This window comes from Columba livia, chromosome 18, assembly GCF_036013475.1.
Source record: "Columba livia isolate bColLiv1 breed racing homer chromosome 18, bColLiv1.pat.W.v2, whole genome shotgun sequence".
Classification (NCBI taxonomy): domain Eukaryota; kingdom Metazoa; phylum Chordata; class Aves; order Columbiformes; family Columbidae; genus Columba; species Columba livia.
Window position 1 is genome coordinate 203,107 of NC_088619.1, and position 25,675 is coordinate 228,781.

Here is a 25,675-nt window from a genome sequence, read left to right on the forward strand (position 1 = left end):
TGTTCATTAGAGCAAAAGCAAAACAGCGCTGGGTGTGCGGGGGATTCACTCCGCCCAACATGCACACTTTTAACAATAAGAAATGTGCTGAAATACAGTATGGTATTACATATTCATAATGACCCCAGGAACGCCTCTACATATTCATGACCTTTCTTGCTTTTTATTAAAATGAGTCTCAGATAACCATTTACATATTCCCCTTCTTGACCCTCCCCTGTTGCGCCTGTGCAGGGCCACTTGGTGAATTTGAGGAAGGGTCTTTAGGGGTCTTTGGATGAAGCTCCTTCAGCTTCGTCACAGTGGACTTTTCACCTTTGGCTCATTGGGAGGAACTGGCTGGAACCCAAGCTGCCAAACTGACCGGAACCAGACTGGTGCCCCCTTTTTGCTGTAAATCTTGGCTGTCTTGTCTCCTCAAGGTTGCAGCTGGTGCTGTAAAACTTTTTATCTTGGCATTTAATGAAGTCCTGCTTTTTTTTAGCACAATTAGTTACATACAGCTCTAAACTAGATATTAATAATGTGGTTTAAAATGTTAGCTTGTTAGTAGGCCCTTGTTATATAGTTGCTTAACCCTTAAAATGTTAGTTCCCAATATCAATATAATTTTCCTAAACAAGTTTCGTAACTTTCTACATAGAACTTTTCCCTTTTGCAAGTTCAGAGTCCGTGCCTCATTTGGTTCTACCTGTAAACATTAAACATCTTAGCACGAATCACAGCTGCGTTTTTCACAATAATAAACTCAACATACTTGGCAGTCAGCAAGCAAAATTGATGTATGACTGTTGTGATTTATCTCAAATCTCACATCTTTTAGATTAAGGGATAGAACTATTTTTTTTTAAGCTTTTCTTATTTTAAGTTCACAAACAACCGGAGCAACTAAGAGTGTCTGCACCGCTGCCCCCACCCCATGGTGAACGGGTGCTTTCTCTGCCCTTCATTGAAGACTTGGAGGTATCTTGGAGTAACCAAAGTACATGAGAGAGGCAAGAGCGAAATTCTGATCTGTCAGAAGGGGTTTGTGGTAGTTTGTTCAGATAGGCTGGTGTTTCTTGCTGAGGAAATGTAGTAGATGCTTGTTGTCAGTGTCTTGTAGCATGTTATGTGGGAAATACCAGGTAAACAGACAAAGTAAGGAACTAGTAATCGATTTGAAGAGGTGACAGCACTGATGTATTTGTCTTTGAAGTGGATGGTGAGTTCTGGTGGCATCCTCCATGGACGGTGTCTGAGCCAGCACTGGGGTTGCAGTGTTGTGTGGAAAAAGTACCAGCACTGATGAAGCAAAACTGGTAAATGTTATTATTCTAAATCTTAAAATCACTGGATACCCATGGGGAGTGGAGTATGCCTGAATTTGGTCTTCTAGTATAAATTACATTATACATTTTAGGAATAAGAGTGAGAATTTCTGCAAGATCATAGCTCAACCGTTTCCGATAAATAAGACTTGGCTGTAAAAACTGACCAAAAGATGAATAAGGTGATGATGACAAGAAAAGATGATAAATGCAGTTTCAAGGTACATCAAGAGAAAAGGTTTTCCCTGAAAGAGTGCTGGTGTCGTTGATCATTTTCCCCTTAAGAGTCCCTTCCAGCTTTTAGAATGACAGTGCAATGATCCTACTTGCCATTCTTGAAGGTGGCTGTGATGTCTCCCCCCTTTTAAGTAACCTGAAGCTGCCCAAAAGGAGTAACCCAACATTGTCCATCTTCTTTAGCACTGCTGGATGTATCACACTGATGCTTTGCGCATGCTTAGCTTCAGCTTCCTTAAATAGTCAGCACTGGCTGATTAAATTTAGGTGTTCCAACCTGAAATGTCAGGTTTATGCTGGTAGCAAATCATACACTTTCTCAAAAGCTCACTTGAATGTGTAATGGGTTAGTATTGGCAAAATACTGACTGTATTCCTGTAAACTGCCCTTGTCTTTTTGTGAAGACACAGAATGTACGTTGAATAGTGAATGACTGCGCTGTACACGGCAAAGATTATTGCACAACCAAAGGCAGAGGTGAAATGGAGGATAAACAGCACGATTGCAGAAATCTCCCGGTGAGCCAAAGTGTGTCAGGGTATTTTTGGTCCACAGTAAGGCAGGTACTCAACAAACAAACTTGTGCCTGTCAGTCTTCCTGTTACACTTGTTGGAGATGTTTGTTGCGAGTCACTTGGTAGTGTTAAAGTGTTTGATGATAGTTTAGGGAGTAACTAGGCAACATTTTAAAGACAAACACAAAATATAAAGGCATACTTCGTCTGTGTAACCAGATCTCTCTCCGTGCTTATCAGTCCAGAAGGACTTGGTTATAAAAAAAAAAAAGGAAAAAAAAAGTTATTGAGCACTTGGAAATGAAGAATGGCAGATTGTCAGACCACCTGTGTACTTTTAATGCTATGGGGCATTTATGGCTGAGTGCTGTGAATGCTCTGGCAGCAGCAATACCTGTGCTGATGGGAAGGTCTCTTTCCTCCAGGCACTGACCCACTTTTGCAAAATTTGTCAGGAATTAGATTTTTGAATGTCCTTGAATAGACTGATATTTGAGCCTGTTCACCTACAGTAGAGGGCAAATATACACGGATCTTCTCAGCCTGACACCCACAACAAACAAAGCTCTCGACCATGGAACCAGGCTTTTCTTGGTTTATGGGCTATGGCACCTGAGTATTAAATATTGTCTAAAAATAAATGAGAACCTTCCATTCCCCCTGCAGCACTACCTCTGTTTAGAAAGACAACAGTTTCTCCCATTTGAGAACTATCCAAGTTGCTTCCTCCAGCCCAACAAATGCAGCAACTTTTTTGGTGATGCTTGCTGCAGGAATGAGCCTCGCGTTTTATCACTGCTGAATGGCTATTCCTGCTCTGGAGAAATGAAAGGGAAGATAATGTCGAAAGGAATGATCTGCAAGAGTCTTGTGCTTGGCTTTCGGTAAGGACAACCCTTGATGTACCTGCAAATCAGAACCATTTCCCTCTGTGTAATTCCCTGATGCCTGATGTAGTTTTTTTCCCTCTGTGTAATTCCCCGATGCCCGTAGTTTTGAGGTTTTTTTAACCTGAGTCAGGAAGACAGGTTAATACTTGCATACATCCATTTTCACTGCTTTTCTAGAATTAACCTTTTTGTCTTGGCACACTTATTTCAAGTTCTTAACTAAATAAAGGTTGGATGCAAAAGGGAAGATGCTTTTCGGAAGGGTGACAGGATTGTGAGACAGTCAAGGTTTGTATGAAGGTTACTGTGTTTGACAAAAACTGTAGTTGCTGTCAGAGTGATCGGAGATACATTAAATCTGAAAGCAGGTAATACATCTGTGGAGATGTTTTCATAGATTTGTTGTTTGTGTTAATCTCAAAAAATGACTTCCCAATTGGGCAGTTCACTGTGCAGGATGGCTCCAGCTGGCCTCTTCCATTTACTCCGAGTCAAATTGTGACGGATAAAGGCAGATCTGGGCATTTGCAATACTTAAAATATCAATATAGTAAAAGGTAATTGGAGCAAAGGAAGCGTAGAGGGTGGGCAGCCATTCTATTTGGAAACTCCATGATAAAATTGCTGTGCTCGCAATGCTGCTGTCTTTGAGTTTTGGTAGGAAACCTGAAGACGGATTCTTCCTTTTTTGTTTTATTGTCTTCTGCGGATTTATGAATGACTATAGTGTGACCCAAGCAGAACAAAGTCCTACTCTTAAGAAAAGCTGCTTTGCTAAAATACGGTAATTGTTTTGTAGACAGGCTCTATAGCTTTGAGCTACGACTTTGCAGAACCTCCTGTCTGAACCAATTACCCAAAAAATTGTTTAATACATTACATACATCTGGAACCTTCCCCAGAGTTAACAGGGGTTTTGTTGGGTCTAGTATGTTGGGGGGGGATAAAAATCATTGCATGATTTGGTGAGAGAAGGGGTATTGGTGTAAAATGTTTTGTATTCTGACAGTCAAAACTTGATGCATTTTGTTATATATACAGATAAGGTAAACATCAGGATCTATTGTTATGGGATTTTCAAATGAGAAAACATGGCAATTCCACAGCCAAGCAACGGGTTTGTCTGAGGAGCTGCCAGTTGCCATCCCCAGAACATATTCCTCTGGGGAGATGAGAGCAATGTAGGTTTAAGAGGGTGTAGGGAAGAGCGGCTTTCAAAGCTGTAATTCTTCTGGTCCTTTTTATATTCTGGGAATTCTCCTTGCTCTCTTTTCAAAGCGTTTGCCCTGTTCAGTGTTGTATGACTGAGTTTCCCCGATGTGGCTGCTGGTTCTTGCGTCAGTGAGAATTTGAGCTGGGGCAGCGGGCGGTGAGCGCTGGCTCTGGCTGCCGCTCGAGCGCTTCCAGGTGCTGAATATGTGCTTGATATATCATAAGCCCATCTAATGATCAGCCACTTTTTTGGATATATATTTCTATAGGATTTATAGATCTATTTTTATATATCTAAATATATATATTTTTTGATAGTTTTTTTTGCTAGTGTGACTCACTAAGTGTTTCCAGTGTTATAAACTGTTACAAACTGGATCAGGGAGCTGATCTGGTTGAAAATGAAATTTTGTTAGTTCCATCAGCTACTTGGACTCGCAGCATGTGCATTTTCATGGTCAGCTGCTGGTTTCAAGAGGTGGGATGGGAGAACTGGGCAGAGAGAGCAGAGACGTCAGTGGCAGCTCAGGTTGAATTGCGGCAGCCGGGGTCCTTCAACCTAAGGCTGGAGTCAGCTTGTATTACCTTTGTGCTTCCAAATTCTTCGATTCACAAGGACATACTAGCCTATGGAAAGCTTATTTCTGAACCAGAAAATAAAATTTTGTTTTTATTCATAAACCGTGCATAGTCTTGGAACTTTGCTTTTCAAATTAGGAATATTGTAGTAGCCCTTCTCTGTGACTAGTAGCCCTTCAACTACATTGAAGACCTTGGGATGTATTTAAATCCAAGCTGTATGTCTCTAAAGTGAAGTAGTAGATTCGTATGGGACTTCTGTGTTGGTTTAAAACCAAAAGGTTGGTCTTATGACATAACTTCAACTAAGAGCTTAGCCCTCTTATTTCACCCCCTCCTACTACACACTTGTCCTCGTGCTTATATTCCTCTGATTGAGTTAAATTGACTTAATGATGATCAGATCCCTCTCAGCTTCTCTTCTCCAGCTGAACAGCCCCAGCTCTCTCAGTTTCTCGTCACAAGAAAGATGCTCCAGACCCCTCAGCATCTTCGCAGTCACCGCTGGACTCTCTCCAGTGATTCCTTGTCCAAACACCGGCTGTTCTGGTGCCTGGGTTGTTCATCAGGCAGCATGACAGGGGGAATCACAGCTCACTGCTGGATTTTGGTTTTAAATTTTTAGATGCTACCTAGCTAAGGCTGACACTCCGCTTCTGCACTAATTGTTGTGCAATGGCACTAGGAACTCGGGTCGTTACGCATGTAGGATGGCTGGTTTCGTGCAGTCTGCAAAACTCAGCAGAAATTTGCAACTCAGTTTAACAACATTGTTTCTAAATATGTCCAGAAATAATGTGAGATGTTGTTTACACTATTCTGCTTGCCAGAAATGGTTGTAAATGTACTGAGGTTATATATACGGACATGGATCTGGTTGAGACCTCTTAAGCGTGTATGGAAGCTGCCGTGTGTCTGTTCCTCCTGCCAGGACTGGTGTCCCACAAGGAGCAGTTGTCACCTGTTATCTGGGGTCCGTCGGTGCTCCAGGAGAAGGGCTATATGCAGGGAGTCTGACATGTACCTGTGAGCTTTACACTTGAATAAAATAAAGCTTTATTTTATTTATTGTACCATAATCCATTACGAATTACCAATTGTAACAGAAAGCTGTCTGAAGCTCTGAGCTTGCAGGAGGGAATCGTATTCTTCTGGAGCCGGTGACAGACAGCTGAAGTGTAAAAGCAAGATCTTTGTGATGCAGATTCATGAAAAAAATGTAGAACTCATTGAAAACGCTGGCTTAAAGGGTAGAAAACACCTTTAACTAAAACATCTTACTTGTTTGCAGGTGTATTTGAATGTTTTGATTATATAATTTTTAATATAGAGTGCATGATGTTGAAACACATCTTGTAAAGGTCTTGTAATTGTGAATGACCTTGTGCAGGGTAGAACCGACCTCTGGGCTTTCTTTCCAAAGGTCAGGAGCACAGCAGCGGGTGTCACAATAGTGCTGAACCACCGCATTGCAGAGTTCAGCTCTGTTCAATATTTCCCTGAATGTCCTTTTGACAAGTCTTTAATGAATAAGCTGAATTATGGAAGCGCTTTAGGCTTGCGTGTTCATTTAAAAAAAGAAAGAAAAACCCATAGGGAAGTGCTTGTTTGCTGGAGATGTCAGTGCTGTTTCCAAGTGTCTGTCATTAGTGTTTTGTACTTGGAACTTTTTTGCTTGCTTAGTTTAAATCATTTGATTGATCTGGGCAAAGATACATACAGAAGATGTTGCACCAACTTTGTCTGAAAATATGGTTATAAATATTACTGTGGGTTTCTATTAAATTTTAATAAAGTTTTAGTTTTATTATATGAAATGGCGGAGCTTTTAGGAATGTCTAAGCTGTTGTTTTGGGGAGTGGGGAGTGTGAACTGAGGTGTTGAAGGTATGTTATGAAACTTGCTGGAGAGCGTCCTTAGATGTGTTAACCTGAAAAGCTGAATTTTTAAAATATTCATTTAAAAGAAACTATCTTGCAAATTACAGGACATTATAAACACAAACTATAACCACGTTTGTTCTTGTTTTGCAGACCGTGAGGACCAATCAATTCTCTGCACGTAAGTGAACACGTTTCATTCGAGCATTTTTGGAAATCTGTGTTTTGAAAGCGTCTTATATATAGCTCTAGTAGTCAAAATTTGACCTTTAATCTTCACAGACAGTGACTAATGGTTAGAGATGTAGCATGAAATGCTGTTTAATATGGCAACATATTCTTTAAACACTGTATTTCACCTTATTGAAAATTTTACGGGCATGCACCGTTTAAGAAACATAATTTAAAAATCTCAGTCAAGAGATGCTAATCGGAAACAAAAAGCTTTAAAAAGTGTCTGTATCTCAAATACTACTCGGTGTGTAGCACCTGGGGGGTATACGAGTTGAACGTTGGTCTAGAGCCCTGCTGAGCAACAGCTTCACTTTGGATCTGCTTCAAACGGGCAGACTCTGGCTAAGTTGACACAGAGGTTTCCTTTTGTGTTCTCTGTGTGTACCCGACTTTGCGCCAGCCAGAAGCATGAATTTCATTCGAAATTCCTCTGGGACCTGGGAATGCAATGGTGGGGAAGTCAGAGTATGGGTGTACAGGGTGTTTCAGAAAGATGGACCCCATTTCAAAGCAGTGTGTTTCACAATGGCAACACGTTACCATTACACAAAAATTTACAAGTGGTCTAATGAGTGATCAAGTTTTAGTAACTTGATGCACCGCCCTTTCGAGTGGTAAGAGTTTTGTTCATGGGTGGGTTGTGGTTGCAGAGATAAAGTGATTTCAGATTGGGTCCATCCTTTTGAAACACCCTGTGCTTTCAGGCATGTGACGCTGCTGAGCTGATATATCCCAGACTGCTAATTGCAGTTTCAGAATGCAGTTTCTGCCAGCTCTTGCCCCCGAGCTGGTTTATCACCTTGCCACAAAATGCTGCTTTTCATCAGTTTAGTTCTGTGGGTCTGCACTCCGTGGGCTCAGGAGCACTGGTGTGGAGTTTGAACAGACTGGAGGGGTCGTGTCCCTGTTGGTAGCAACCTGGGTGTTGGGCTGGTTTGTCGGTGGGGTGAAACAACACCTTGGCTCCATTCTGAAAGTGCAATTAGCAGTCTGGGATATAACTGAACTTAGCCAATAGTTTGAGGGGGAGAGGGAGGATGCAGTAGCTTGTGTGGCTCTGCGTGGGCTGTGCGATCCCTTGGCGGTGCTGTGTGCCGGCACATTGAGGCCATAGCTCGTGAGGATCCTGAAATAGCTCCATGGGTAGATTAATTGCTGGAAAGAGACCTGGGTTCAGTTTCCTTCTTGACATGAAGAAATCCGAATCTTCATCTTCTGCTTCTTACAGAAGTGCCTTAACTCTGACTTTACACAAGACTGAAGGACAATTCTTTCAAGCCACGCTTTTTTGAACTATAGATAATCTGAACACAAGCTATCTGGGGTCTAGGGACACAGAAGCAAACCCAGTTCTGTAGTGAAGATAGAAGTTCATCTGGTTAACACAGGCTTGTCTAGGTCTGTGGTCCCAGCTATTAGTGTGACTTCTGTTTTATGTGATGACTACTTCATGTGCAATGTGCAAAACAGCCCTCAAAGCAGGGATGGGATCCCAGAGAGAAAATAAATGCTTTGTTCTTGTGTGTTTGTGGATGCTTCGACAGTATGTGCTTGCCTCAGGTGAATTTTTATTGAAGTAGCTTTGTGTTTTGTGCCTATGCATGAACCTTGCACTTCTTTCCATGGTCAGCCAAGACCACAAAGGTTGGAATGGCAGTGGTGCAGGATTTAGTGAATGCCTGATCTGTTCATTTGCAAATTGGAAAGCTTTTAAGCTCTCTTGCCTTCAATTTTACTACCTCACCTGTAAGGTTACTGTAAGCTTTTGATCCTGCTGAACTGAATAGGCAATGGAACCCTATTTTATACCCGGTACAACATGCTTCAACATGAAAGATCTGCATCTTGTGACAGGTTTAGCCGCATCTTGGCTGGGCAGTTGATGAGCGGCTTGCTGCGCATCCATGTGCACAGACAGACTTCTTCCCAGATGGTGAGGTGGGGATGGACACACGTCCCTACCTACAGTCAGACCTCAGGAGAATCAGCTGTATGCAGCACTGAGTCTGGAGCTGCTGGGATGTGCTCTGAGAGCAGTCCTGATGTTAAGACCCTCAGAGATGGCCCTGATGACATCTCTACTGTTGGACATGTAAAATGTTTCGTGACAAATCTGCTTCTCCAGGGAAAAAATTCAGAAGCTGGTGTGAAGAAGCAGTGAACACCACATCTTCGAAGGATTTTCATGCTATCCTGGAATCATATCACAAAACTAAGTATTGAAGCTATTAGTACCATGACATTGGACAAGTTTTACTACCTTTAATTCAGTGCCTTGGTTGTACCGCTGTTAAACGCTGCACTTCACAGAAGCGTGGCAGACTCTTAATAAAGCTGAGGTTCTGAACAATAGATTCCAGCTCTGTTGGCCATCTTGCTGCTTTAACTTCTATTTCTTACTGAAGTACTTACACAGCAGCATAAGGAGAAACAAGGTTGAAAAGGTTCAATGTCACTGAACATGATTTACTTGGAAATACAAATTTCCTCAGTAATGTGAACAGATCTGTGGCCTCAGAATTATGAAGGACAAGGCATTTCCTCTCCAAACTGGATGTACAGGACCAAAGACCTTCCAGTCTAGGTCTTACCTTTTGGGAATATAAAGATGCATGATGAGACAGATGCCCGAACCCAAGGTGTTTCTGTTGTCTTGAAGTTAAACACCAAAGTTGCCCATAGCCTGGGAGATCTTGCTAATATTGTGTATCCATCCGCACCATTTTAGGCGCTGACTATAAAAAGGGCAGTTGGGGTTACCAGACTGTTGTTCAGGTTAATAAACACTTTTCTCTTAAGACAGGTTTATCCAGACTGCTTTTCAGCTCTGTGTCCAGTTCGGAAGTGCCATCAAATCCACTTGTATTCCCTTTCATGTATCTTTTGAACAGAGAGACTGTAAAGACAGCTGCCTCTGCAGCACTGTCCCCAACGTGGGTGTTACAGCAGAGCTGTATTTTGTTAGGCTTGCTTGATAAACTTGGTACTTGATATGTGGCTTAATCCCCTTCATGAATGGGACAAGGCCATGGCAAACACCTGTGTGTAACAGGCCAAGAGGATGTCTCATGTTTTGATCAAGGGTGGGTAGTGTCCAGGACTTTGTAAACTGTGTGTGTTTCCCTTCCATGCCACTGGCTTTACAGGTCTTGGGCTAAGGCAGGAGTAAATAAGGTGGTAGGAGTGTGTCTTAACTGCACTGGAGGTGGTTTCAGAAACTCCCATGGCAGTTCATCAGAGGCTTGAGACATCTTCTCATCCCAGACTTGTCGTCTTGGGACACTGATCATCCAATTGACCCTGGTCTTTAGTAGAGGTGAAAGTCCTCAGAAACATTTTTCTGTTCTTCAGTAAGAGTAGTTCAAGCCAGCTAGTGAGAAAGAAAACATCCCTTGCCCGGTGCACTGAGATGAGTGGACAGCTGTGGTGTGCTGGTCATTCCTGCCTAGACCGTAATTGTCTTTTTGTACATCCTGGAGATAAGTCTCTCCCATTGGTGATGAAGTTTCATCTGTTTAACATGGTCACCTGTCTCTCCCTACCGCTAGTTGATCAAGTTTTCTGGGAGCCAGGTCAGCTCTCAAGCGATAGTATTTGAACAGCACCTTACCGGGTCTCTGGATCCAGCTGCCTTTTCTTCCGGCCACCCCAGACTGCTGCTCTCCAGAGCACTCTGAGGTGTTAGAATGGTGGTGTTTCAAGCCTTTGGCTTTGGTTTCAGTTTTTCCTCTTCAAACACTGTCTCTGCACTTGTGCCAGAGGCCTTCCTTCCTTTGGTTCTAACTTAATGATGTCCAGTCTATTCGTACTTACCTTGGAAAACCTTTAAACTCCATTTTTTTTTATTTCCTCAACTGCAAGATGACCTTAAGCTTTTGTTCCTCCTGGACTCAACAGATAGCCAATCCTGATTTATACCTGTTACACATGGTTTTTTTTTATCCTAGGCGTGAAAGTGTGCAACTTAATTCTGGGGTTAAGGCTGTTTCATTGTTTTAACATGTCCAAATCTGTAGGAAATACTAACCTGGTTCCCTGGAAGGACTGCACTTACCTTCGTGCAGTCATTCCAGTAAACAGCTGTGGCCAGATGCATCATGAAACTGCAAAGGTGTTACTTAATGTGTTTTCTAACATTGTTAAACCACTGTTGTAGCTACATTAATGAATGTTTTATCTTAGATATTTTGTAGACACTTGGAGGTTTGTTCACGCTTTGCCTCAGGACTAGCAGTGTCTGATGAGCCAGGCTGGTTCAGCATTTGGTAGACACTGGTCATTGTTTGCCTGGCAGGACAGGCTGCAGACGGTGTATTATACCTGTCGAGAGAAGATGCACGCAGGTGGGACTTCTTGAGGAATACAGTTTGCTGAGAATAATCTTATTTTTGTTTCCCTCAAAGAGAATCGTGCCGAAGAATAACCTGTGTTCCACTGCAGATATAGGCATAATGATACATCTTATAATTTCGAAGGCAGTGAGATGGCTTGGAGGTTTTCTGTCTCAAACACGACCTGCTGCCATTCCATGAGGAGTTTGGGGCCTGACGTGCCCTAAAGATGAGGAGTTTTGCATAAACTAGTGATCTTGAAGTTGGTAATGTTTTTCTCAAAGTCAAACTTCGTGCCAGGAGGGGGAAATACACAAACAACCCAAAACGGCTGCTGCGTTTTCTGACTGCTTGTCTCAGCTTGACGTCTCGTCCTTCGCCTGACCTGGCGGCTGGTTCTTCAGGAGGGTTTGACTGAGATCTCCAGCTGACGTGGCTGCCGTTCAGTTCTCCAGTCCAGACTCAATAACACGGGTGACCTCCTGCTCTTGCTGCAGAAATAAGAGTTCTCTCAGGATGTAAAATGCACATTCTTACTCTCATTGTGGTACCTTCTGTTCTGATCGCTTTTTCCACTATCTGTCTTTTAAGGAACTGAATATAGACAATTGCTGAGGAGACTTGACCACAGGGCTTTATTCTGACTTAGTGGTGTGTAATTTTATGCATATTTATGCACTGACTTCCTTTTGTCTGGTCGTTATTTGTTCCACTGTGTTCCACACCCCCACCACCTTTCCCCCAACCGTGTCCATTCTTGTAAATTTGTTAGTATTGGAGTCCCAGGGACACAGTTGGTAGGAGAAATTTGCTGCTGAAATTACTTCTCATAGAGAGGCTTTTCTCAAAGTGAACCAAAAGTCATTTTCCCGTGTCTGAAAAGACTGCCTGCTCCGTGACGTGTCCCTGATTTCCTCAGGTAGCAGTGATGTGATTTCTTATGTGTTTTTTGGCCTTTCACCCAAATACGTGCACAGGCACATGCACCTGCAGTTCCTGAATCCATTGGACAACTTATCAGACATAGGTGAAAACCAGATTATTGCCTGGTTAATGATGACGCGGAAGGAGCTGAACGAACAGTAGTGATAATTTCTTTTTAGCTTTGAAGTCAGGTAGTTTAATTTCAGGGCGCTAACCACTGACAAGTCGCTAGTGAGGTTACTGGAGCTCTCCATCACTTTGTAGTTTGGTTCGTCAAACTTTCAAATAAAAAGCAAACAAGCAACCCTCAAAACCAGTAATTCTTTGGGAAGTTACACTCAACTAATGTCTGTCTAATCACTCCCCCTTGGTTGGGGTGCAAATGATAACTCGTTTAGAATTTTCTCTCTGTAAATTCTTAGTTTGCTGAAACAAAAGGAAAATACATGTAGTTTCAGCAACTGCTTGTTCCTGCTAGAAGTACATTCTCGGCCTGTATTAGCCCAACAGCCGTGTGAAGTCAGTTACAGAAAAGTGGTGCAAACTTTGCGATGTGCACATACCCCACTGGACATTTTTTCATTTCTGTAAGATGTGAAGCTGTAATTAGCAGCTTTGTGGGCTTTTTTTTTTATTTGGAGAAGCTGCAGCTGCTGATGTTTTGCTAAGTGTTGGTATTTCTCTGTGATTATTGCTGCCTGTTCCTGTTCCGTGGCATTCAGGCTGCTGGAGCCAAGGGACCAAGATGAGGAAATTTCTGCTGTGGTATATGAAGAATCTGAGAAATATCCCAACCTTGCCCGGCTTTGTTGTCTTTAGCTGCAAGGCAACTTGTGGAAAGTCCAATATGAAAATGTGCTGCACTGCGCTTTATTTTAAGCTAGAGACTGGGCTTGATGAACTGTCACTTAGCAGATGCTTGCAGCCATACAAGGATATCTAATCTGAATTGCCTTCAGTAGGAGGCAGGGGGGATGGAGGGAATAGAGGCTGCTTATTAAAGGACAACAGCAGCAAATACCAGGCATTTTTGTATACAACCTCTGGCTGTAATCCAGCTGGGAACATTCCCTAGACAACTGGTGTGGAGACGATGGGAAGCATCCAGGGAGAACTGCAGGAGCTGTAAAGCAGCCTTGTAAATAGTCAAGCCAATTAGTGACTCTCCTGCACTCATCCGAAGTATTGGTTATACCTCTTTGTTTCAGAAATATAGTCAAGTGATTAAGACACCCTTTTAATTACAGGTTTTTACTGTAAATATCTGTTAATTTGTAGCTGGCAGAAGATCTGCTCGGTTGTGTCTGAGAATAAGTGTTTCTTCTGTTCTTTGCAACTGCTGTTGTGAGAAGGACAACAGACCATTGTTGGGGCTCTTACTTACACAGTTACTTTCTCCTGTGAACAATCTAAGTGCATACTTCATGGGGTTTTGCCTTATGTGAGTGGCTGCTTTGTGTGAGCCCCAAGGCGTTGCTGGCCACCGGCCCCGCAGGGTTGGGATCCCCGTGTCCAAAATTGGGTGCCAAGGTGCTGGGACCGCTTCTCCTTTCTGCTTCCAGGTTAACTTCTCATCCCAGAGCTTGTTGCTTGTCAGGAATGACAGAAGCAGATGAAACTCCTAAAGCACAGGAAAGGTGTGATCTGGGCTCTCAGCATGGAAAATACTGGCCTGTTTGGTTCATTTTTCAGAAACTGAAATCACAGAGATGATCTGTAGTGGGATCGATGACACTAACTGCATCTCACCATCTTAATGCGCTCCAGATGCTTATCTTCACAAATACTGTTAGCTTGCAGTGGAGACTTTGTGTGCAAGTAGCAAGATGAAGAAAAGTCTGTCTTGGAATTTCAGAGCATGTGGGGTTTTTTTTATCCTGTCTTACATGACTCACGACACTACACTGGGTACATCCCGCGTGGCCTCTGATCTGCTGGTGAAGCTCCTGGCTCACTGGCTGCTGCAAGAAGGGTGCCAGTCCTTGCACTGGCACCTCAGTAAGCAGCTTTAATTTAACTTTCTGAAAGCCTAGAAACTCATCTGCAGATTCGGGCAGGGGTGGTGGCGTTGCCTTGTCCTGACGCACCACGTACTGTGACTATCGCAGAAAGATGTGTAGATGCTTCAGACCTGCTGGACAATAAGCGAAGCCACTGTTTCCCTCCTGTTTTTCTTTAGAACCGGTCTTTCCCACGGAGGAGTTCGACTTGTTTGTAGAACAGTAATTGCCATTACACACGGGCTGTGTTGGAAGAGCACAGTGATCTCCTGCAAGTCAGAAGACCGGCTTCCATTCCTGGTGGTTGCCCATTTACTTTGTGGCCTCTGAGTCATCTCTGTTTGTTTTGTCCATTTTCTAGATGACAATCTACTCAGCAGAGAAAATGCCTCTTCTGTACAAGACTTGGGCTCCAGTTGCTGAGGGGGGGAGAAACTGCAGCTGATTGGGAAGTCAGTCACTAATTTTTGCTATCCGAATTGTAGCTGAGATCAGTTTCCCTAAAGCGTACTTTCCTTTATTGGAAATGACACTTTACATGCAATGTGTTTCAAACCCTGTAAAAATTTTAAGTGCTTGTGCCAGCTAAACTTTTCCAATTTTAAATGTGCTTGAAGCTGCTTTGAAGCAGCAGCTTTGCTGCTCTAGAGAAAGGGCTTTAACTCTAGATACTGCGCAAATTTACCATCGACTGTCAGATTTTCTTTGACCTGTCAGTGTAACATAGTTTGTAAGGGAGATATCTTCCCGTTAATTGATGGAATAAACTTATACATCCAACTTGAAGCTATTGCTGAAGATTATTTGCTTCCTTGGGTGCCCTGATATAGCCCATGGCTTGAGTTAATACAGCTTTTCTCTTCAGCCTCGTAAGGTTTTCTGTCTACTAGTAGTGGAAAAGAGACTGAAATAAATGAGGTGGAATTATGACCCTACTGAAGTCATTAGGAAAGCTGCTGTTGACTGAAGTAAGGCTGGGATCTCAGCCAAGAGTTTGAGTTGTTTAATTTATGGTAACATATTAATTGTATTAAAACAGGGGTTTGAAGAAACTAATCTTTAGCTTTGCAATACCATCTCCATTCCATAAGCATTGTACACAGTGTTACTAAAAGTTTACCTTTTTTGGGTAGGTTGGTAGAGGTAGATTTTGATTTATTTTTGTAATTTGTGTGTTTGCACTCCTGGGAAAGAACTCAAGTACACAGATGTCATTATTTCTATAAATGAAAAAGACTTTACCCTAAATCTTCTAATTCTTTTAGAGCCTATGGCAGCAGAGCTATCTAACACTGGATCCTGCAGGAAATATTTGGCATTCTTGTAAGCTCCAGGGAGAGGAGAACTGGGATGATAACATCCATTAGTGTTGCTTTTGAATGAGGACTTGCATGAAAGACTTTCTCTAAATAAAACCCCACACTATTAGATTTAAAGGCTTTTTAGCAAAAGGAATGTATTGCAGGCTTTTGAGCTCCCTGCACTATATGGAGCTTTACTGGTGTGTGTGCCAGAAAACCCGGCTGGCGGTCAGGGCCTGCGAGAGGCCTGCGCCGCCCTGCTAGGAAGGCGACATCTGGGCTGGATTTATGGGGCTGTTTTCACTGACTGTTTCAGAGTAGATTTTACTCCTTTAAAACTGTATAAACTTTGTTTCTGTAATTTGGCAGGAAAGATTATTTATCTCATTTTAAAGGCAGAGCTAATGCGTTCGCAAGCTCTGATGACAATAAGAACAAATTGTATTGCTTTAAAATGTAAATGTATATTTTGCTCTATGTATTTTCTTCTCTTACCTGTTGAAATAGTTTAGCATTAAGCATATTTTAATATACATCTAGACACGGATGAGACTGCTTTTATTATTGCTTACAGACATGAGTTATGTTAATGTAGACACTGCAATAAAAGGGAAACTAGAAGTAAAGACCAGGACGTATGAATTGGCATCCAAGGTCTTTTTTTTCTCCTCATCAGTCTTCACATTTGTCTTGTATGTGGTGACTCTGGACCAGGTAGAAATGGCTTTTTTCATGGAGTCAAAGTGTATTATTCCTGTTGTAGCAGTCCCAAAGTACAGTTTCTGTGCATATTGATGGGATCTTGGCAAAAAAGAACCCCAGTTATCCATTAGCTAATTCTCAGAGTAACCTTCTTCATAACTAGCTCTTCAGGTGGTGCTGTCCCAGTTTTTTCTGCAATGTACACAGCTAACAGAGTCAACATTTTGAGTAACTGAGGCCAGTGGTTTCTAGTCTTTCTTATTCTGTATTGTTCCCCAATGATGTTTGTCTTCTTGTGAGGGAAGAATGGGACAATAATGGGTTTAGCCAGGTTGATGTAGTTGCTTCTGAGAAGCAGGTTCTGCTCCGGGGAGAAAATGCATTTCCTGCTGTCTCTTATCAAGAGGTTGCCCAGTGCACTTGTCCTGGGGGTTTCCATGGTGTAAGAGGATTTGAAAGTAAGAAGAAATTAGATTTTTTTTATTTATTTTTTTTTTAAGAGTGCGTTCTCTTTGAAGATTGGGGGCAATATCCCTCCTGCATATGCAAAGTTAAGATCTGAAGTGCTGTATTGTCTCATTTTTGCAGACGTTAAGTGTGGTGTGGGGATAGCAATGCTTCTAAGCTGCATACCTAATCAAGTGCAGGTCTGAAGGTACTAAATACCCAAGTAAATGAAGCCTGGATACCAGGCTGGGGTGTGCAGTGTGGTGCACGAAGGGATTTCTGAAGGCTGCAAAAGAACATGCTTAAATTCTGCCACTCCTGATAAATTAATGTTTCCGTTATAAGTATCCCAGCTGAGAAATATTCAAGGGCACGAAATGCGTGCTGGTCATTCTTACAAAGTAGTTGGCGTCCAGACTTTAATTTCTGAAGAACCGTTGGATGATAGAAGTACGTTCACTTTTTCCATGCGAATCCCCATCGTAAAATCCTTTTTAGCTCCGTACACGTCCAAGTCACTAGTGCCAGTCACTGCTGTGCTTGAAATGGGATCTTTCTCCAGTACTTCACTGCTCCGGAATCATTGCCAGGTTAGACCTGGTAATAATCTCTTTGTGTGGGTTTATCCAAAGACCAGACCTTGGGTTTTTGATTTGTTTTTTAAAATAGAGCTGTATTCACATAATCTGTGATTGCTGTGATGTGAACTTGGTCACATTTCCTGCCCAGAATATCCCCTGTGTAAACTTTGCACTAAATTGTGTCCAAAAATGTTTTGCTTTAAATCTGCCTCTGTCTTAAAAATGAAATGTGCATTTGCTATCTTTATTGATCTGTGTTCTGTACTGCTCTGCACTCATCAGTTCATTTCTGAATGAATTCATTTAGCCCTGCTGCCATAAATATATTGTTAAACTAGCTAAGAGCCTGAGCACTACAAAGAATCTGGTTCTCTAAAATGTATTTTACTTTCCAACTGGCTTCTAAAGATACTGAATATTTCTTTCAACTTGGTAATTCTCATAACCTGCTTCTGTAATATAAAATATACTACAATGATGCTAATTATAAAAGTGTGTGAGTATATATGACTAAATATATATATATAGTCTGTCTGCACTCTTCAGAGTTCTGTCTGTGGCCCAATGGTCAAGGCAGAGACCAAGTCTGGTTCTTGTTTCTGAAAATAACAAAGGAATTGAGGCATATAGTCAAAAACATTATATCAACATCTTAATGCATCTTTAGGATGAAGAAAGTGTTTTAAAGAAATACCTCGTAGTTCCCTGCATCTGTGCTTTTGGTTTTAGATGCTTGGGTCTGTTGCATAGTCAAGGTCATGAGTGGAATGAAATGAGGTTGCTATAAACAAAGAATTGAGAAGTTGTTGAAAATGAATTTTGAGGAAAATGTCTGAAATGTTTTGCAGAGGTGAATCTGGTGCCGGGAAGACTGAAAACACCAAGAAGGTTATTCAATACCTTGCTCATGTTGCTTCCTCCCATAAAGGAAGAAAGGACCATAATATTCCTGTAAGTTGGGATATTTTCTCAGTTTGATGCTCTTTTTGAAAACTACAGTCTTTGCATTAAAAAAACAACAACTTTTTTATTTAAGATAATCGGTAATGTCATCCACATAACTTTGTCTCAACCATTATTTTCTCTTTAGTAGTGGCTGAAATGAGCAGTTACATCAACATTTCCAGTTAATTTAGCTGTTTAACTTCCATTGTGAAATTAAAGGCTTCATGCAAGCATTGGAACTAGACACGGCATCAGAGCCTTCTGGTGCAGTAAAACCCAGGTTTTGAAAATATTTAACGAACCCGGGCAGTTCTTAGTGAATGTAGTTCCCACTAGATGCAGTTTTTACAACTATAATTGTGAGTGAGCTTTCTGTTCTTTCATAAAACTGACTTGTAGATGGGAAAAATCATCAGGCTTAGAAACTGCTGTGGAGCCGTTATATTTAGAAGATTACATTACGAACAAGAGCGTGTGCAGTCTTATGTCAGAGAATCCTGAGTGTTTTGGTAACTTGTCACTATCTCCGATTGATCTGGAATTTTCTTCGGGTTTACTGCCAGACTTCAAAATTTGCACTGAATTTTTAGCAATACTTCGCTTTTAAAAAATTAGGAATGGGTTTGAATAGTGTTGCTATGAGCCCTTGGATGTCTTTGCAGTGAAATATTAATTCCAATTGCTACAAGCAAGCAGTTTGCACCTACTTTTTTCTGGTACTACCTTAGGTGTCTCTGCTGGTTGGAAGCTTCCAAATTAGCATCTGATTTGGCAGCAACAATTTCTTTAATTTCTAGTGTATGACTCTTAATGTTAAGACATTCTTGAATGGGTCACACTCGTATAGAAAAACGGAGATGACTTTAATCTGTGAAGGATTTGAAGTGGGAGAGGAAGCGAGATTGCTCTGCAGATAGATTTGGAGATATTGAAGTGTACGGGGAAATGTGAATCTTTGCTCTGATTGGGAGCGAACAGCATGACCCTGTGTGTTGATGCTTCAACTGTTGCACATGGAAAATAGAAGTTAGTCTTTCTAAGTATTTAGTGTGCAGTCGGATTGTGCTGCAGGTTGTGTCCACATCCGTTACGAACTGCGGAAGTTTCTTACAATTGGAGTATCAGGTGGATGTTCGTGGTGCAGTCGTGCATGGGGAGAATACTCATCAGAATTGGTTTTCTGTATAGGTTTTGATGGCTTTTGGCTTTTGACCTCTGTGCAGCCTTGAACAAAACGGGGTATTTTTTCACTTTCTACAGGAGTAAAGTTGCCTTCAGCTTTTTGAGGGAGAAGGAAATTATGCAGAGGGAATTGTGCAGGGTTTGTACCGAGCACTTCTGAATAGACTGTGGACAGCTTGGAACAGCTCAGGCTGAAGGACCCTTCTGGAAGCCTCTGGTCCAGCCTCCTTTCAAAATGCACCTTCCTTGTACAGCTGAGTTTTGAAAATCTTGAAGGATGGTGGTTTTGCAGCTTCTCTGCAAACCTGTTCCAGTGCTTAACCATTTAAATGGCCTGGTTTTAGACGGCTCTATTTTTGATTGTTTAAAAAGTACTGTATGTTTGTCTGGCCTGTTCTCATGCTGTGTTTCCACCAGCGCCTCTGCCAAAAGAAGTTCCCATTTTTGAGCTGCTTTGCCGTAACAGTTCGGGTGGCCACCCGCAGGCTGATGCGGCCTAGACTGCTGGTTTTAAAGCCCATCTGGCTTTAAACAAAACAAGTTTCCTCTGCATAAGTGGTGTGAAGCAAAGGCTCAGAAATGAAAGGGGAAAGATGGGGTGGGAAATGTCAGTGAAAGGAAGGATGAGATGCCCTCTTTAGTGCAGTGTTGGCGAATTCCATTTGAATCGCTGGTTGAACTGCGATTTAATTCACTCCTTACCTGTGCGATAAAATGGGTTGGTCGTGTTCATCTCAAGAGAGTTTAGAAAACGATTGTTGTGATCAACTGCTTTGTGAACCATCAATAACTGTTATGGTGAAGACTGGAAAAGCTTTTATTCTTTGTAAAACATAGTTCAAGCACAGTAAAAAGAATAGGGTGCTGTCCTAAATAAAAGTTTGATACTTCAGTTGTGAACTTCATTCAGTGCAGTGCCATAGTAAGCACTGAATTAAGCATATGCTGATGAAAAATGCAGAATGTTTGTGTAACCGAAACAATTTTGAAAATACAAATGAGTCTCCCTTGTGCTGGAACAATTCATTTTTATTTAACTATTGCAAACCAGGAATGTCTGACCTACACACCCAACATTCCTCAGCTAGTGTCAGAATTGAATTTGTGTGTTCAGCCCTAATGTGATCATTAGAAAATTGTGGAGAGCTGGCAGTGATCCACAGTCCCCATCTGCACAGCCTCTGCCTTATCCTGTGCACAGAGAAGATGCTAAATAGGCTTGTTAAACAGACTACTAGTCATGGATTTATTTTTATCGATCCTGTTACAAATAATTGTCAGTGGCATGTGTATTACTGAGACTATTCTGAATGCTGCATGGATTTTTTTATTCTTTTTTCCCAATGAAGCTATTTGTTTGCTGATGAATTAATAATTATTTTCCCAACATCGTTCTGGAGTCTGCGGTTAACTTGGTTTTACCTGACGGAGTGCTGTAAAAATATTGCAAAGCAACTGTCACCTCAGAGAGGGCTCCTGTGGGCAGTGGAGTCACTGGAAGCACAGAGGGTGGAATTCCAGCGCTGAGCAGCTCCACTACCAGCTCTTCCTAATTTGTGCTGTTGGAATCCACAGGCACGCTGTCTCATTTCCTGTTGAATCCCAAGGAATGTTTAAGGTGTTGTCTTGGGCACTGTGCTGGGACGTGTGGGTTGGTGATGGTGGCAAAAATGTGGACAAGAAGCTTTAGCAATTGTGGGACTCGGTGGAGCTGGGTGAGACTAAGGTAGTCCCTTAAATCAGGAACAGAGACTGAGCTTTGTAGAGCCCAGTGATGGCGGGAGGAGTGATGGCAGTGAGCTGCAAACGGGCTCATCTGGAGTTTGAATCCGTGTGTGTCGGGTGCTTGGTTGAGCGTCAGAACCAACACACGCACAGTCCCGGTTGGTGAGGAGTAAGGGAGAGAAGATGGAAGATACCTGTTGTAAATAACATCCAACACACTTGACCTCTTAAGAATTTGGAGGTGTAGCATTTAAAACTCTACCAATAAATTGGATACTTTGCGTGCAGAAAGCGTATTGGGGTTTGTTAACTGTACAGTGTGCAGACCAGCTTTATAAAGGTAACCGTTGTGCTTTAACTCAGGTGTCTCAGACCAAAGATGTATGTACTATATATATACACACACACACACATAAACATATATATATGTGTTTGTGTGTGTGTGTGTATATATATATATATATACACACATGTATACATATATACCCTGTTTCCCCGAAAATAAGACAGGGACAGTATTAATTTTTGCTCCAAAATATGCTTACTTTTTTACATGTATAGCTGCCTGGACGCTATTTAAATTGACTCTTTTATGCACTGTAACTAGGGCTTATTTTTTGAGTAGGGCTTATATTTCAAGCATCCTCAAAAATCCTGAAAAGTCGTGTTAGGGCTTATTTTTGGGGTAGGTCTTATTTCAGGGAAACAGGGTAGGTATACACCATACTGGTATCTGTTGGTCTGGTCGGCGGTTGTTGCGGGGGAGCTTCTTTCACCTTTGTTCTCACCGATTCTTCTGCTGGCTCAGGAGCTGTGGGGAAAAGGATCTTTAGAATAAAAGGAGAGGGAGAGAACAAGGATGGGTGAGCGGGAGAGAAGGCTGATGTGTCTAGAGAGGGTTTGTCAGACTAAGCAAAGAGGGTAGGGAGGAAAAGGAGATTTCTAAACTTCTGAGCTTTATGGCTTATCACTCCCATACGCGGTGAGATGGGAAAGAGAAAAGAATGGAATTGTGTTGCTGAGGTACGCATTAAAGTAGCTTTATTATGGTTAAACAGTGAGGCTTAATTCTGACTCTTGGTTCTGCTTTAGTTTACAAACCTGGTGGTTTTGGATGGGGAGATCAGTGTAGAATATAGAAATAATTTATTAAAAAACATTGCGTACCCGGCTTTCCAAAAGAAAAGTCACCGAACTGCCCAGGGCCTGTGGTGAACATGCCTGTTCTGCAGGCTGCATGGGGCCTATGGGCACCCCGGGCATGGGCAAATATGTGGAATCGGCACGTCGTGGTGGTGTATGAAGTAGTCAGGTTCTATAAATATCTGCATCCATCCCCGGCTGTCACCATTTCCAGTCACCCTGGTCCAATGTACCTCTGGTTCTGGAATTCCACTTGTGTTCATGTCCCCTTTCCCCACTCAGATCCAGCTGGCATGGGGGTGCTCATTTAAGCTTCAGAAATAATTGCTGGTACTTTCTGCTTTCACTGGCTGCATTTGCCTTTGTAGCCGAAATGCTAAATGGTTTAATTTGTTTTATTAGTTTCAAAAGAAATGTAATTGGCTGTGAAGTGCGGGCTCTTGGGCAGGCTCAGACTGCTGGTCTTAGTGCGGGTTCCCCGGTGAGCGTTTCCTGCCCTCACCTGAACACAGGCAAGTTCACTATGTGTCTGATTGCGCTCAGGTCTGTATGGCGCGGACAGAAATGGGCACCCCGAGGGAGCAGTTCATCTTGTCTGAAGATGAGCACATTAACCATCTCCAGGGTATCACAGTATCACAGTATGTTTGGGATTGGAAGGGACCTCAAAAGCTCATCCAGTCCAATCCCCCTGCTGGAGCAGGAACGCCCAGGTGAGGTCGCACAGGAACGTGTCCAGGCGGGTTTTGAATGTCTCCAGAGAAGGAGACTCCACACCCCCCTGGGCAGCCTGTTCCACTGCTCTGGCACCCTCACTGAGAAGAAGTTTTTTCTCAAATTTAAGTGGAACCTCCTGTGTTCCAGCTTGATCCCATTACCCCTTGTCCTATCATTGTTTGCCACCGAGAAGAGCCTGGCTCCATCCTCATGGCACTCACCCTTTATATATTTATAAACATTAATAAGGTCCCCCCTCAGTCTCCTCTTCTCCAAACTAAAGAGCCCCAGCTCCCTCAGCCTTTCTTCATAAGGGAGATGCTCCACTCCCTTAATCATCTTGGTTGCCCTGTGCTGGACCCTCTCCAACAGTTCCCTGTCCTGCTGGAACTGAGGGGTGTACCTGTCCTTCTCCAGTGAGGCAGAAGCAGGAGCAGTTTGATGCTGAAACACCCAAATTTGTTTTAGATGGCCAAGTGGTTTTCTGAGCAGCCTTGCAAAATTCACATCACTGAGCTGAATAAACCAAACCTTTGCTGGCTTGCTTTACAGACCTCTGACAAAATCCATTATTCCGCACTAAAACAACACCAGTTGTTAAAAATAATAGACATAAACAGAGGAAGTGTGCGTCTGGCTTGGTATGAAAATATCTTGCTATGTGTCTTTCACCACAATATTTTTCCCCTAGGCTCTCTGATGTGAAGCTCAAAATGATTAAACTTTCCGACCGAACCAAGGAAATGAAAATGGAGTTGAAAATTTCTGCAGAAACTGTGCAAATGTGAATTTTGAGGGTTTTTAAAATTTTTCTTCATCACTTCCACATTCCATTTGCCCTTCTTCCTGGCAAAATTCAATGGTCTTCCAGGTTGTTCTTGCTTCTTCTCATGTGGAGGGTCATTCTTGAAAGAAAGAAACAAAGCTTGTCTTGATTGTAGGTTTGTGTTTCTTAAACTCTTGAAGTGCAGTGCAAAACCAAAACCTCGGACTCCTTAGTTATTGCTTTTGCCTTGGTTCTTTTATAACCTTTTTGGTTTTTGAAGAGTAACAATGATCTTATCCAGATAAGGCCACCTTGCAGTGACTAAGTCTGTAGGGAAAGGTATTTGGTGTTGCAGGTGTATTTTTTGTTCTTGTTTGGCAAAACTGTGGAAAGCAATGAATACCTAATTAAATTATTGCCCTCCTTCCTTGCCGCTCGAGGTCCATCTGTCATTTCATGTTTTATTTGGAATTAGCCCTTTGCATAAACACACGGTTTGGTATTTTGCGCGTGCATTGACAAGCGAATAACTTCTTTTCTAAAATTAATGTAAAAGTTTTCTATGAAATGAGTATATAGTTAAGCTAAACCTACTGACATGACTAATTTGGGATGTACCGTGCAGCTGGAATGCCTGCTTGCTAACATCTGCATTTGTTTGTTTGCAATGAACAGCCTGAATCACCTAAACCCGTGAAACACCAGGCAAGTGTTTTTCTTTATGCTTTTAAAGTTAGTAGGCGAAATTATATATATTCTTCTACATTCTGTCAATTTGTATTTCTAACATGCAGGAAATCTTATTGATGTATACAGCAAATGGTCAGCTTTGTAAATGAGCACAGAGAGGGCAAGTTCCTTGGCACTGCAGAGCACTTCAGGGTGGTAGGGGAAGGGATTTATAAAGGCTGCAAAAGAATGTGCTTGAATTTCCCTCCTCCTGCTAAATTAACGTTTCCATTATAAGTACCTTAGCTGAGAAATATTCAAGCATGCAAAACATGTACTTGTCGTTCTTACAAGGTTCGCCCTCTGTCCAGCTGGGGTTCTCCACCCTGCAGAACACCTTTTTGATATTAAACAAAGCACTAAATAAAAGAGAGAGGTAATAGAAGCAACAGAATTCTTTTTTATTAACATACTGTTTTGTCTGAATATTTGTATAGCCTCTCAGGTAGCCTGATGAAGACTTTGATCTCGTCTGCTGAGATTGAGCGTTTCCCCTGACTTTCTAGGATAAGTGGTGTGAGCGACGTGGTTCCGTTCGGCGATGCTGCCTGAATTAGTGTTTGCGGTTCAGCTGCCCTTGTTCCCCGGCTGGCTGGGGCTGCCGTGCGGGTGGCGCCGCCTGTGTCGCTCCCTGAGCCCCCGCGCAGCCGCGGCCGGGCCGTCCCGCACACGTAGAGCAGGGTTAGGCAGGGATTGACTTGAGGCTAAGACTGTGCTTAGAGATATCCTGCATAAAATGTGCTAGCAGCTGGTTAAATGCTCCACTCTCTAGCCTTTTTGTCAGTGGCACGAGCTTTTAAATAAAGAAAATGCTTCACACCAGCTTTACACCGTGTGGCGTATCCAGGGCTTGGTAGCTGAAGAAGCGATCATGAGTTAGTTTAGCTGGTTGTATTTTTTTCCTTGGCTTTTTTTTTTTTTTTTTTTTAAAGCTGACCGTAATGCAACTTAAACTGTAGTGGAAAAGAAAATGATAAAAGAAATTTTAAGTTAGCTCTGGTATACTGGAAGCAAAAAGAAATCCCATGGGCAGCTGTGATCCCTTTGCTGGTGTGTGGTAACTTGTTAAACTTCTGTAACCCAGTCATGTGTCTGAGCCCATGATCTCATTTTCAGAAGTTACAGACATTCTTAGTATTTAACCTAATCCTCCCTCCTTGCAAACCTCAGGAAATTTTAAGGGTTTTTTACTAAAATATTTCTGTTCCAAAAATAGACGGAGCAGTGTTTAGTTTAACCCTCCTTTTGCTTAGATTTAGCATGTCAGGGTTGAACAAACCATTTGTGGGCACATGTTTTAAATGTATCAGCAGAAACATGCTAA

At 42.2% G+C, this 25,675-nt stretch overlaps 1 protein-coding gene across 4 annotated transcripts in view; it reads left to right on the forward strand.

Annotated features, from left to right (window-relative positions):
• Positions 1-25,675, forward strand: part of MYH10 (myosin heavy chain 10) — a 106,133-nt gene that overhangs the window by 33,493 nt on the left and 46,965 nt on the right. For 2 of the 4 annotated variants that reach the window (XM_065034328.1, XM_065034330.1), the window contains exons 4-6: positions 6,778-6,805; positions 17,993-18,095; positions 24,298-24,327. In XM_065034328.1, coding sequence (XP_064890400.1) covers positions 6,778-6,805; positions 17,993-18,095; positions 24,298-24,327 — 161 coding nt within the window. The remainder of the gene's footprint in view (positions 1-6,777; positions 6,806-17,992; positions 18,096-24,297; positions 24,328-25,675) is intronic. The other 2 variants (XM_065034329.1, XM_065034331.1) reach the window with 1 other exon arrangement.